Genomic DNA, 12,129 nt, shown 5'->3' with positions numbered 1-12,129 from the left:
AATGAGTATTAACATATCATTCAGTTACCGAATATATTTGGATAAATTAGCAAATGATATTATGCAAGTCCACATCATGTAATTCTTACTTAAACTAAAATGTGATTATCATATGCAAGAAAGATAATATTGTGAAGAAAGAAACAAACGAAAGGAATTTTTAGCTAGTCTCTTTAGGCATTACTACAAGAGAGTTACATTTGTTACGGAATGTTTGGTCTTAACTCTTTGTACAATGATACAATTTTATCTTAGAAATGGTTATTTTGAAAAAGAAAATATTTATTACTTTTCCCTTGAATCTTTATTTTAAAAATTGATATATGATATATTTCACTTGACTAAATAGAATGTATTACATCAATGAAATGCTTTCCTTATCTTAATTTTGAATAGATCATTCACGAATTGGCTATTGAATAAAAAAAAATGTAAAATGGATGTGTTCCATCCCATGAACTTCATTGGCTATTTTTCTTTAATGTTTCTTTTTCTTTTTGTCGATTGATTCCTTTCGTATCCCAACATGATATATTGTTTATATATTAATGTCCTATAGACCTGAGTAGGTCTTTACAAGGCTCAAGGAGAAAAAAACAGGTGGGAGATTCGCCTTGGGATGTATTCCCTCCTAGTCGGGAAGAAAAAGATTGACTAGAAATTATGGGGCTCTCTATGATAAAGGTAGACATCATGTCAAAGTTTTTCTTGAATTTTTTATTTTAAAAATTGATATATGACATGTTTCACATGACTAAGTAGAATGTATTACATCACTAAAATGCTTTCCTTATCTTAATTTTGAAAAGATCATTCACGAATTGGCTATTGAATTGAACAAAATATGAATGGATGTGTGCCGTCTCATGAACTTCATTGGTTACTTATGTTTGATGTTTTATTTTTCCTCCTTGGATTGATATTTTTCATATCCCAACATGATTTATTGTTTATATATTAAATTCCCCACCATTTCCAAAATTCTCTCTCATGGAAATAAGAAGGCGGGACCTGGGAGAAAATATTGGGTACGTCTTATGCTTCGGCGTGTCAAACAAGAAGGCGCTCGGAGGACGACACGTGTCCTCGTGTCGGGCGCCATTTTGAAAAATTTTCGGATGGGAGACTAAGGGCGCGTTTGGTAACGATTCTGTTCCGGGAGCGATTACGATCGAATTGATTCTTTTGATTCGTTCAGGAACCGATTCTAAGCATTTTAAGCCGTTTGGTAATTGTCCAAAATTTCTGATTACGGAATAGAATTGCGTTTGGTACCGTGTTCATTAATTCTGTTCCAAATCAATTTCATTTAACTTTTAAATAATTTTTTTACTTTTTTTCCTTTGTTTTCTTTTTTTTTTTTTCATTTTTTCATTTTTTTCTTTTCATTTTCCTTTTTTTTTTCTTTTCTTTTCTTTTTTTTTTTTTTTTTCTTTTCTTTTTCTCATCTTCTTCTTCTTCTTCGGCCGGTCGCCGGACCGCGACAAGCCGACGAGGGCCGGCGACCTCACCGGAGCGTCGCCGCCTCGGCGAGGCGGGCCCTCGTCGGCCGAGCCTCGCCGGCGGCCGGGCGAGGCTCGCCTAGCCCGCCGAGGCTCGGCCGAGCCAGATCTGGGCGGCCGAGCCCCACCGGTGGCCAGCCGACCTCGTCGGGCCGGGCGAGGCTGCGCTGTGCCACCGGCGGGCCGGGCGAGCCTCGCCCGCCACCGTGGGGCCGGGCGTCGCGAGGCTCGCCTGGCCCCGCCGATCCTCGCCCAGTCTCTCGAGGCTCGGCCTCGCCCAGACTGGGGAGGCCGAGCTCGCCAGGTGGTGGGCAAGCCTTCGCGAGCTCGCCGGTGGCCGGGCTTGCCTCGGCGAGCTCGCGGACCGGCGGCCGGAGGTGGCGGCGGCGGTGGCGGCGGCCGGCGGTGGCGGGACGGTGGCGGGCGGTGGCGGGCGGTGGCGGATGGCGGTCGCGAGATGGCCGAAGGGAAGAAGAAAATTTATTGATTTTGATTCTCAAATTCGTTCCGGAACAAGAATCAACTTTTTTGATTCTTGATTCTATTCCCAATTTGTTCGGGAACAAAAATTTACCAAACGCGATTCTAGGCCGAAACCGATTCCGGAACAAAGAATCAGAATTTGGCACTTGTTGGGATGGTTACCAAACAGACCCTAAGGGTTTTTCTTTCTTCGCGCCTCTCTCACCTCTCGCAGATCGTCTCTCTCCCCGTTCTCCTCTCTCTCCTCTCTCGTCTCTCTCCCCTCCGCCTCGCTGGTTGCTTCCATCGCCCCCACGCCGACGCCGACGCCGAAGTCGTGCCTCTCTTCCAGCGAAACGCGACGCCGACGGCCCTCCACCTCCGCCTCCGCCTCCGCCGGTTGCCTTCGTTGCCCTCGACTCGACACCGACGCAGCCTCCGCCTCCTCCCCCGAACCCTACTCGACGCCGACGCCCCTCCGCCGGTTGCCTCCGTCGGCGTCGGAGTCCGTCGCCCGACTCCTCCGCCTTCGCCTACGCGCCCGACGCCAACGCGTCGAACCACGGCGGCGAAAATGGAGGAGAGAGAAACGACGAGCTCGACGGTGCCGGCGACGGCGACGGCGTGCGGAGACGAAGAAGCGAAGCGCGCGCGCTCGGGGTTGGACATGGCTCGTTGCGTCGGTCGCGTTCGCTCGCCCTCGTCTACCTCCCGGGAACCTCCGCCTGTCCACTGCCCCAAGGTCGCCACCCCTCTCACCAGCATTCGCCACCGTAACGCCGCCTCTCTTCGCTCCGTCGATCGATTCCCGATCCTCGATCCCCCGCCCCCTCCTCCCTTGAAATCTTGGAGGTTCATTTTCTGATACGATTTCTGGTTTTTCTTGTTTGTGCCGCCTGCAGTTGGCAAAGGCTGGTTGAAGCAGTAAGCGATGTCTCCTCACGTGGTTCGGCTCCGTTCGATCTCTGTAGGAAGGAAGCTGCTTGTTTGCTTACCGGTATGTCGCTGTTCCATGCTTTGATCCCTTCCACAGATTCCATGTATCACGAAATCTCGTTAACCTAAAGGAATTACTGTACTCACATGTATTTCTTTTTTGTAAAGGATGCTGATTATCTTCCTAAAGGAAATTCTTCATTGAATTTTGTTAACCTTTGGCATCCTAGATGGCTCGACTAGATCTCGCATATGCATATTTGGTTTTCCTTTTTCATGTTTGTCGGGACATGATTAAGATTGATATCATATATTGATTATTACATTCTTCGATCTGCCAATAGTTCTCTTATTGATCTTTAATCCTATGATAATGACCTAGATAACTGTATGTATTTTGCAACTTTTGAAATTGTCAGATGAAAGGACCTTCTGGTGAACAGATTCAAGATTTTCACGACAAGATCAGTGAGAAATTTGAGTTTGTGGCTCACCATAAGGGTGTTCATCGGTTCTGCTTTACTAACAAGTCTCATTATCATGAAACCATCGACTTTGATGTACACGTTGGCCATTTTACATTCTATGATCAGCATGCAAAGGACGGTAGGACTCTGCCTTTTTTTTCTGTTTTCTTGTCTCTTGAACTGACGAACTTTACAGAATATACTGCGTCTCTTTTTATCTGCTGTGAATGTATCTGCAGAGCATTTCAACCCCTTGTTGGAACAGATAGGGAAGCTGGAGGAGGCTCTCTACAACATTCAGTTTGAGCAGCATTGGCTGGAGGCTGAGACTGAACGTCAAGCAATTGGTAAGATATTTTATGTCAAGTCCTCTTGCTAATTATCGCGGTGGATTCCAACCCTGTTTCATCTCTGATGAAATAACTTTCCTATTTAATGCTGAGTGGACCACTATAGCTTGCTTTGACTCTTGTTATCTCCTAAATCTCAAAGGTTCTCACAACCTCTGTTCTTAAAAGACCTTCAGAAGTAGATGTCTCACAAGACAAGTTAAAAGCTATTTCTAGAGCCTTTGACAAGCTCCTTTTATCCATCTGATTGACGTAACTAATCGGTTATATTGTTTATGATCCTGAAAATAGTAAAACCTTCCTAACTTGGCAGCAGCTGAAAAGGCGGACTTAGAAAACAAAGCAGGCAACAAAAAGAAGATGCGTGCTTGGTGTACCGGGTTTCAAATGGTCATGGGTTTTGTTTACTTGTGTTATCTGCTAGATGTTTTGAAGTGTGTCTGATCGCCACACGAAATGGAATGGGGATGACCTTGCTAATTAAATATTGTGTTCACTAACAGACGATACATAGATATTGGGTTCAATGAATACTCATTCTATGATGATTTGTGATCGCAGTGAACGACGCAATGAGCAGAAGGGCAGTCCATAAGGCTTTCTTCGAGTCAGCAGCACTTATTGGGGCGAGTGTTCTCCAAGTTTACCTGCTCCGCCGCCTTTTTGAGAGGAAGCTTGGTTTCTCTCGAGTTTAACATTGATACTGTCAGATGACGCCAAAGTAATAAGAGATTTTGTTACCAACGCCAGTCTTCGGTTCTTTCTTTAAATATCCATAGAGACATGTGTAGACAAGGAAACTGTTTACTTTGTGAAAAGGTCATATGATAGATGACCTTGAGGTGAAAAAACAGAATGCGTCAGGCCATGAAGAAAAATTGGGCATTCTACTAGGTTCCATCGTTAAGTTCATGGCAATTACAACTTCTTCCTAACTAGAGTGAAGCTCAAATCAAATTGAAGCAAAGAGAAGGAAAAGATGTGAGGAAGAGAGCTTTGTTTTATTTTGTTGTTTGGTAAGTAGGACAGCCATAGCTCCACAGTTTTGGAATTGCATTTACTGGGATTGGAACCTTGGTCTCATTCTTGAGGTCTTTGGCGGTGATTGTGTAACAGAAGTAGCTTCCGCACCATTAGTAGGGGGATATTAGAGCCATGTCATTCACATCAGTCGTGGGAAAAAGGAAGAGGAAAAAGCGGAACGTTGATTGATCTTACCAATTTGTGGAATTTTATGGACTACATCAATGATGTATGAATGTGTGGAGTTAATCGACTACATCAATGATCTATGGAAAAAGAGGCCATAGATAAAGCTGGTTCATGACCGCAATCGTCGTTTCACATGCACGAAATTTTGCAAACTCATGTTCTTTGAGGAACGCACGACATCAGAGACATTTTTGTTACTTCCATTGTTGATATAAGACTAACCTTTCCTAAAACAAAGAAGGGCAAGATTGTGCCTTTCTCCTTATGAGATCAGGATTACCAATATTCGAAATTGCCATTTGAACAATCCCTACGCAGAAGATTCGTGGAGATGACCTTTCCCATGTCTAAGGGAGTTGACACCTTAATTCCTATAAAGAGAAATGACAAACGCATAAGGCTATGACTCACGCTGTTCCCCCAACCAGAAACATCCGTTAGCGTGATTGATGACAGAGGAAAGGGTCACAAGCTCGTATCTATAATGTCTTCAACAACGATGGATAACAATAAATTAAACCAGATTGAAAGTAGGCGTAGACATTTCAGACAGATCCAATTCACAACTACAGAAAGCAGACAATTAATAAATTAACAATAGAACTAAGCAGAGGAAGAGAGAGAGAGAGAGAGAGAGAGAGAGAGAGACATAGGCAGAGACAGAGAGAAGCATACTGCTGATAGATTATAGTAAGCATGACGCGTCATTATTTTACTCATCTCCACAAACCCCACATTTACACCACGAGCTATTCCTGCAACAATAACAATGGCTCTAAACTGTTTGTATCTTCTTCAAGTGAACATTCTGGGGCTGCTTTAGCCTAACAACGCGCGTCTCTTTTGGAAGCTCCTCGCCAGAGAACCTAGTCAAGATTCTGCTGGGCTCTGAATGCAGCAAAACCATTTCTTCTGCGTGCAACAAAGAATTCACGGTAAGAGAGCGAAGCAGCAAAGGTTGGGAGAATGAAAACAAAATAAATAAATAAATAAAATCTACAGCAGCTGACTTGTTCACAGAAAATTGCATCCAACTCAAATTCAATTCCTGCTCGCACTATAAAGGATAATAGCATCTTTCGGATGGTCATTTTGAATGATTCAAATACTAACGAGCAAGTAGTGCCCAACCTGCTTAGTTTTTATGACACTGTCAAATCAATTTCTTTTACCCTATCTGCAAGTTTGAGAGTTCTATTTTCCATTTCTACATTTTCATCAAGACTAGCATAGCATATAAGAAAGTTTAAATTTAATTATTAGACAGGTTAACTACTACATAACTGGAACCTTAATAGATTATCGTAGAACAAATGACTGCAATAATTAATGCATCCTACATAAATAAAACAGTTTGTTCCCAGGCTCCTAAGAAACAACTTACCGTTGGAGGTTTGCTCGGATCAACAGAGTGTTTGACTTAAGGGTTGGCCTTTGCCGGAGATTTGGGCTTGCCACCCGTCTTTTTTTCATACCTTGCCTTGTTAAAGATGACAGTAAACCCCTCCGCTGAAGCTGGTTCATTCACATCCCATTCACCAAACTTTGGCAATGGCTGACCCCTTTCCTGTTGGAACAAGAAACATATTGTTGAATGCACAAAATCTCCACCTCACTTCAGTCTCCACACGAAACATAAATATGGGACTATGGACTAAATAAGGTGCACAATGAAACTTGCCAAGATAACAATTATAAGCAGAACAACTTCTTATTTTCTTAGACCACACGGTGTATATGTTAAAACATCATCTAGAATACAGAGGAGCTCTTTCTTGAATTAGACAAATGAAGAAATAGCTATATTGAATAAGCTGCACAGTGCGACGATAAGAATGTTCACAATCAACGATGAAACCAACAGCACCATAACCTGGATCTGAAAGAAGTTAAGATGCCCTTAAGCAGTAGCAATTCTGATTCCAAGAAAAAGCAATATGAGTACCTCTCTATAATTAAGAAAAACAATAATGATCATTCGATCGAATAATCTCCAGGGTCCATTCACTGCTTCAACGATTCACATACATGGCAGGTTGCTTTAATCCCTTAGAGAAACTGGAGGGCCGTCGGCGTCACGTTTTGCTGGAAGAGAGGCACGACTTCGGCGTCGGCGTCGGCGTGGGGGGCGATGGAAGCAACCAGCGGAGGCGGAGGGGAGAGAGACAGAGAGGAGAGAGAGGAGAACGGGGGAGAGAGACGATCTGCAGAGGTGAGAGAGGCGCGAAGAAAGAAAAACCCTCAGTCTCCCGTCCGAAATTTTTTCAAAATGGCGCCTGACACGAGGACACGTGTCGTCCTCCGAGCGCCTTCTTGTTTGACACGCTGGAGCATAAGACGTACCCAACATTTTCTCCGGGACCTGGTAATAGTGGCCTTATTTTCCTCGAATTTGGCCCAAGCAACATTGAATAATGGATTTATCTTCAGGTTGTAATATCACGCTTTAATGAATACCATCTGTTTCTTCGACCAAAAAAAAAAAAAAAAACATTGAATAATGGATTACGATTTCTTGTACTTCGTTGATGTTCTTGTTTATTAATAAATTAGAACATGAAGTGGAATCTATTCAAAGTATATATTTTCTTTTATGATATGAGCAAAATAATTTTTCATTGTGGGAAATATCTCGGGCCTTCCAAGAACACCCAAGAAATATCACAACACAATGAAAGAGACTTCCCAAGATATATGACATATTTCACTTGACTAAGTAGAATGTATTATATCAATGAAATTTTTTCCTCATCTTGATTTTGAAAAGATCATTCACGAATTGGCTAGTGAATAGAACAAAATGTGAATGGATGTGTACCGTCCCATGAACTTCTGGTTACTTATGTTTAATGTTTTTTTTTTTTCCTTCGTGGATTGATACTTTTCATCTTCCAACATGATTTATTGTTTATATATTAACGTCCTCAACCATTGGGATTCGCTCCAGTGGCCACCCTTTCAACATTGAAGGGGGAGGTGAGAGGTTCAAATCTCCACATTCTCAGGGAGGGATGGGATGGGGACGAGTAAGTTTCAGAAGTGGGTTTCGACTCCCACGTCTTGCAAGAGGTAGGGCAAAAGTCTGAAAGTGAGTGTGAATAGAACAAAATGTGAATGGATGTGTACCGTCCCATGAACTTCTGGTTACTTATGTTTAATGTTTTTTTTTCCTCCGTGGATTGATACTTTTCATCTTCCAACATGATTTATTGTTTATATATTAACGTCCTCACCATTTCCAAAATTCTCTCTCAAGGAAATAGGAAGGTGGGACCTGGTAATCTCTCTCTCTCTTAATAATTATTATAATAAAAGGGACCTGGTAATAATGGCCTTGTTTTCCTCGGATTTGGCCCAAGCAACATTGAATATGGATTACGATTTCTTGCACTTCGTTGACGTTCTTGTTTATTAATAAATTAGAACTTGGATAAGGATTACGATTTCTTGTATCTTGTTGATGTTCTTGTATATTAATAAATTAGAACGTGAAGTGGAATCTATTCAAACTATATATTTTATTTTATGACATGAACAGAATAATTTTTCATTGTGAGAAATTTCTTGGGCCCTTCCAAAAACGCCCAAGAAATAACGCAACTCGATGAAAGAGACTTCCCAAGATATTTGACATATTTCACTCAACTAAGTAGAATATATTACATCAATGAAATGCTTTCCTTATCTTAATTTTGAAAAGATCATTCACAAATTGGCTATTGAATAGAACAAAATGCGAATGGATGTGTGCCGTCCTATGAACTTCATTGGTTACTTATGTTTAATGTTTTTTCCTCCGTGGATTGGTACATTTCATATCTCAACAATGATTTATTGTTTATATATTAACGTCCCCACCATTTCCAAAATTCTCTCTCAAGGAAATAGGAAGGTGGGACCTGGTAATCTCTCTCTCTCTCTCTTTCTTTTTCTTTAATAATGTATTTTATTGATGTTCTTGTTAACGTGAAGTGGAATTATATATATATTTTATGACATGAACAGAATAATTTTTCATTGTGGGAAATTTCTTGGGCCCTTCCAAGAACGCCCAAGAAATAACCCAACACAATGAAAGAGACTTCCCAAGACTTAAAACATGAAGTGGAATCAATTGATATTATATATCTTCTTTTTGGAACAATTGGAATAGTTGATAGAATATGTTTAATTAGATCAATTTATTAATGTTTTTTTAACGTTATCTAGAAGTGTAACAACAAAACAAACACGGGAATCGCTATAGAACTGATAACATGTAGTACACGTGGAGAGTTACTCTTCTTCTTTTAGCGGATCACGCTGGATGTGTAAGAACAAGTGTGATATAAGTCCTAATGTTTTAACGGTTGATTAATCAAGTCTTAAAAAAATTATTTTTGGTTAATTGTATCTTAAAGATTTTGACTAAGATGCAATCAAATACTAATATCAATGCCAATGACCTTTCGTAACCAGCAGTCGTACTCTGAGATTATAATGAAATATACCGTCATTTGAACCACAATTAGAAATAAAACATATGAATCTTATAGATAATTGAGTGTAGAATTTGATTATGGAAACCAATAGAGAAATAAAGTCTGCATTTTACCAAAACGGAGAAGGAAAAACTCAAAGTTATGATCATTGTTTTTCCTTGAGTTACATAATGTTATGGACAAAATCTTATTTATGTTTTGAATGAAGTAGTCAAGTTTTTACTCAGTTATCAATAAAACTTATCTGTTCATTCCTTGGTTATTGTCGAAATAATTTCTAATTTCTTAGAGAACTAAAATGACATGATTTTATGATGAGTAATTATCCCCGGCAAGGAGACTAGGACTCAATTAAACATGTTTCAAAAAGGCTTAGGAGTCAATTGATTAAATACAAATAAGACTCAATCAAGAAACAACCAACATGCTTAGGTCTCCTATATCACATACATCGCCTTTTGAGAACCTTTATTATGTAGCTGACACTTTAGTATAGAAAAGAACTGACTTAGCAATTACATAAAAGATTTACGTACCATCAAATTAAGGGATATATCTGGAAAATTTAGCAAATGATATCATGATAGTTAATAGCATATAATCTTTATTTTGAGGGAAATTAATTGTCATTGGCAAGAAAGATAATACTTTGGAAAGAGGAAAAAAAAACACATTTCTAGGCATAACCATAAAAGTCTTACACTTGATACAAAATATTCCACTTGAACTCCTTGTCCAAGAAACATTTTCATCTAAGAAATTTTCACTTTGAGAAAAAGTATTTGGTATTTTTCCTTTAAGTTTTTATTGGAAATATAATTTATATATGACATAATTTACTTAATTAAATAGAGTACAATACATGAAAGAAAATGCTTTCTTTAAATTAAATTTAAGAAGATCATCAGAAGCGTCGGACTTTCGTGGAATCGTACATTCACGGACATCAGGCGCAATTATACATGGACAGATGGAGTCCTCATTGAATAGAACGACATGTTTTCTTCCGCAGGTTGTTACTTTTTGTCCATCGTGAATTGCAGACCCCTTATTATTTCTTCAGACGAAGTATTATGATTCTCTTTGCGTCTGGCCCAAACAGCATTATAGAAAGGGCTATGATTTGTTGTATCTCTGTCGTTGATGTTCATGTCTATTAATAAATTAGAATGTGAAGTGGAATAAATTAAAATTATATAAAATGATTTTTTATTGTGTAAAATTTTTGGGGAAATTGTCTAAAAAGTACTAAACTTGTTGAACTCGTGCCAATTCAAGTCATAAACTTTTCGATTTAACCAATTGAGTCATAAATCTTTTGATAATTTACTAACGTAATCAATCCAAGCAATTTTAGCTAGAAATTGTCAATGTGAACGCTGACCGTCTCACTTGACCAAGCTAGCTGAGTTCTAAACTTGTTTCATTTGCACCAATTCAGGCTGTAAGCTTCCTGCTTTGACTAATTGAGTTCTAAAACTTTTGATAATTTACTAATATAATCAATTCAACCAATTTTGGATGGAAATCGTTGATGTAGATGACGTCAAGGTGGACAATTTTTGTAAAGTTATTATGGTTGATTAGTTAAGTCCTAAACATCGATCACATTATTTATGTGAGAAGAAGTGTAATAGAAGTCATTGACTTCTAAATGTTTTGACAAAAATGTAATCAAGTACTACTTTCATTGCCGATGACTTTTAGTAGCTAGACAAATATAAACTTTCATAGCATTGTGAAGTGAATAATCATTTTAACCAGCACATATGAATCTTGTCGGTCATTGAGTAGACAACTTAATTATGGAAACCAATTACAAAATAAAGCCTTAATTTTATGATAGGGGATTTTATTTAATTTTTTTGAGCCACAAAAGTTATGAGGAAAATGTTGGGCAAATTTGATTATTGAAGAAGATAGAGGAGTAATAATACATCATTAATGCTTTGATGCATGATGACGATTACTGTCTTTGAAGTATTATTTGCCCTTGCTGTTGTTGTTATCGGATTAAGAATAAATACACCTCTATGATATACACCAAAGTTATAGAGAAATGAGTTCCACAATTACTTGAATTTCTCTTGAAATTTCTCCTTGAATGTGTTAAGATTGTGTGTATGAAAAGAGAAGAAAGAAGAAGCCCCCTATGAACAATTGTGGTTATTGTGTGAATTGGTGTCTATTTACAGATAATCAATCAATACATCTCCCGGGAATGAGTACCTTATCTCCAACCATCACTACTTTTCATGTCAAAAGTCACTTCTTTTCATAACTACCGATAACCTCTTTTTAGGATGAATAGTCAGTTCTTTTTATAATCAAAAGTCACAAGAGTCGCATCTTTTTTATGGAGAGTCACATTTTGTCTTAACTAAGGATCACATATTCTCTTAATCAAAACACATCTTTTACGATAACAAACTATTTCAATAGAAAATTTGAATTATAATTTTCAATAAAAGCTCAAAATCAAGTTTCCCACTCAATTTTCAAGAAACTTATGTGTTTCACTCTTTGATTGCCGTCGAAATAAGGTTTAATTTTGTGAAAGACTAAAAAGGACATGATATTGCGATGAGCAAATGTGGGAGATTAGCACTCAATTGCACATTTTCCAAAAGGCTTAGGAGTCACTTGTTCAAATAGAATGTTCACAACTCAGTCGATAAACAGCCGAATCAGCTAGAACTCGGGGAGCACCTATGTGATT

General features: G+C 39.1%; 1 protein-coding gene and 1 pseudogene across 1 annotated transcript; one reads left to right on the top strand and one right to left on the bottom strand.

The window, feature by feature from the left end:
• Positions 1-3,251: 3,251 nt before the first annotated feature.
• Positions 3,252-4,827, top strand: LOC104432474 (transmembrane emp24 domain-containing protein p24beta2). The gene is made up of 3 exons (XM_018861579.2): positions 3,252-3,506; positions 3,607-3,714; positions 4,279-4,827. Exons 1-3 carry the CDS (start codon positions 3,320-3,322, stop codon positions 4,410-4,412), a joined length of 429 nt encoding a protein of 142 aa, XP_018717124.2. The 5' UTR covers positions 3,252-3,319; the 3' UTR covers positions 4,413-4,827.
• Positions 4,828-5,475: 648 nt separating this feature from the next.
• LOC108954940 lies at positions 5,476-11,654 on the bottom strand (annotated as a pseudogene).
• Positions 11,655-12,129: the final 475 nt, after the last annotated feature.

The sequence above is a fragment of the Eucalyptus grandis genome, chromosome 3 (genome assembly GCF_016545825.1).
Source record: "Eucalyptus grandis isolate ANBG69807.140 chromosome 3, ASM1654582v1, whole genome shotgun sequence".
In the NCBI taxonomy this organism is placed as follows: Eukaryota; Viridiplantae; Streptophyta; class Magnoliopsida; order Myrtales; family Myrtaceae; genus Eucalyptus; species Eucalyptus grandis.
Note: the sequence above shows the minus strand (reverse complement) of the source record. Positions and strands in the feature narration are given on the sequence as shown.

Coding starts and splice junctions, on each gene's coding strand:
- LOC104432474 (XM_018861579.2), top strand. CDS start 3,320: ATGAAAGGACCTTCTGGTGAACAGATTCAAGATTTTCACGACAAGATC. Junction 3,507..3,606: donor TGATCAGCATGCAAAGGACG/GTAGGACTCTGC, acceptor ATGTATCTGCAG/AGCATTTCAACCCCTTGTTG. Junction 3,715..4,278: donor GACTGAACGTCAAGCAATTG/GTAAGATATTTT, acceptor TTGTGATCGCAG/TGAACGACGCAATGAGCAGA.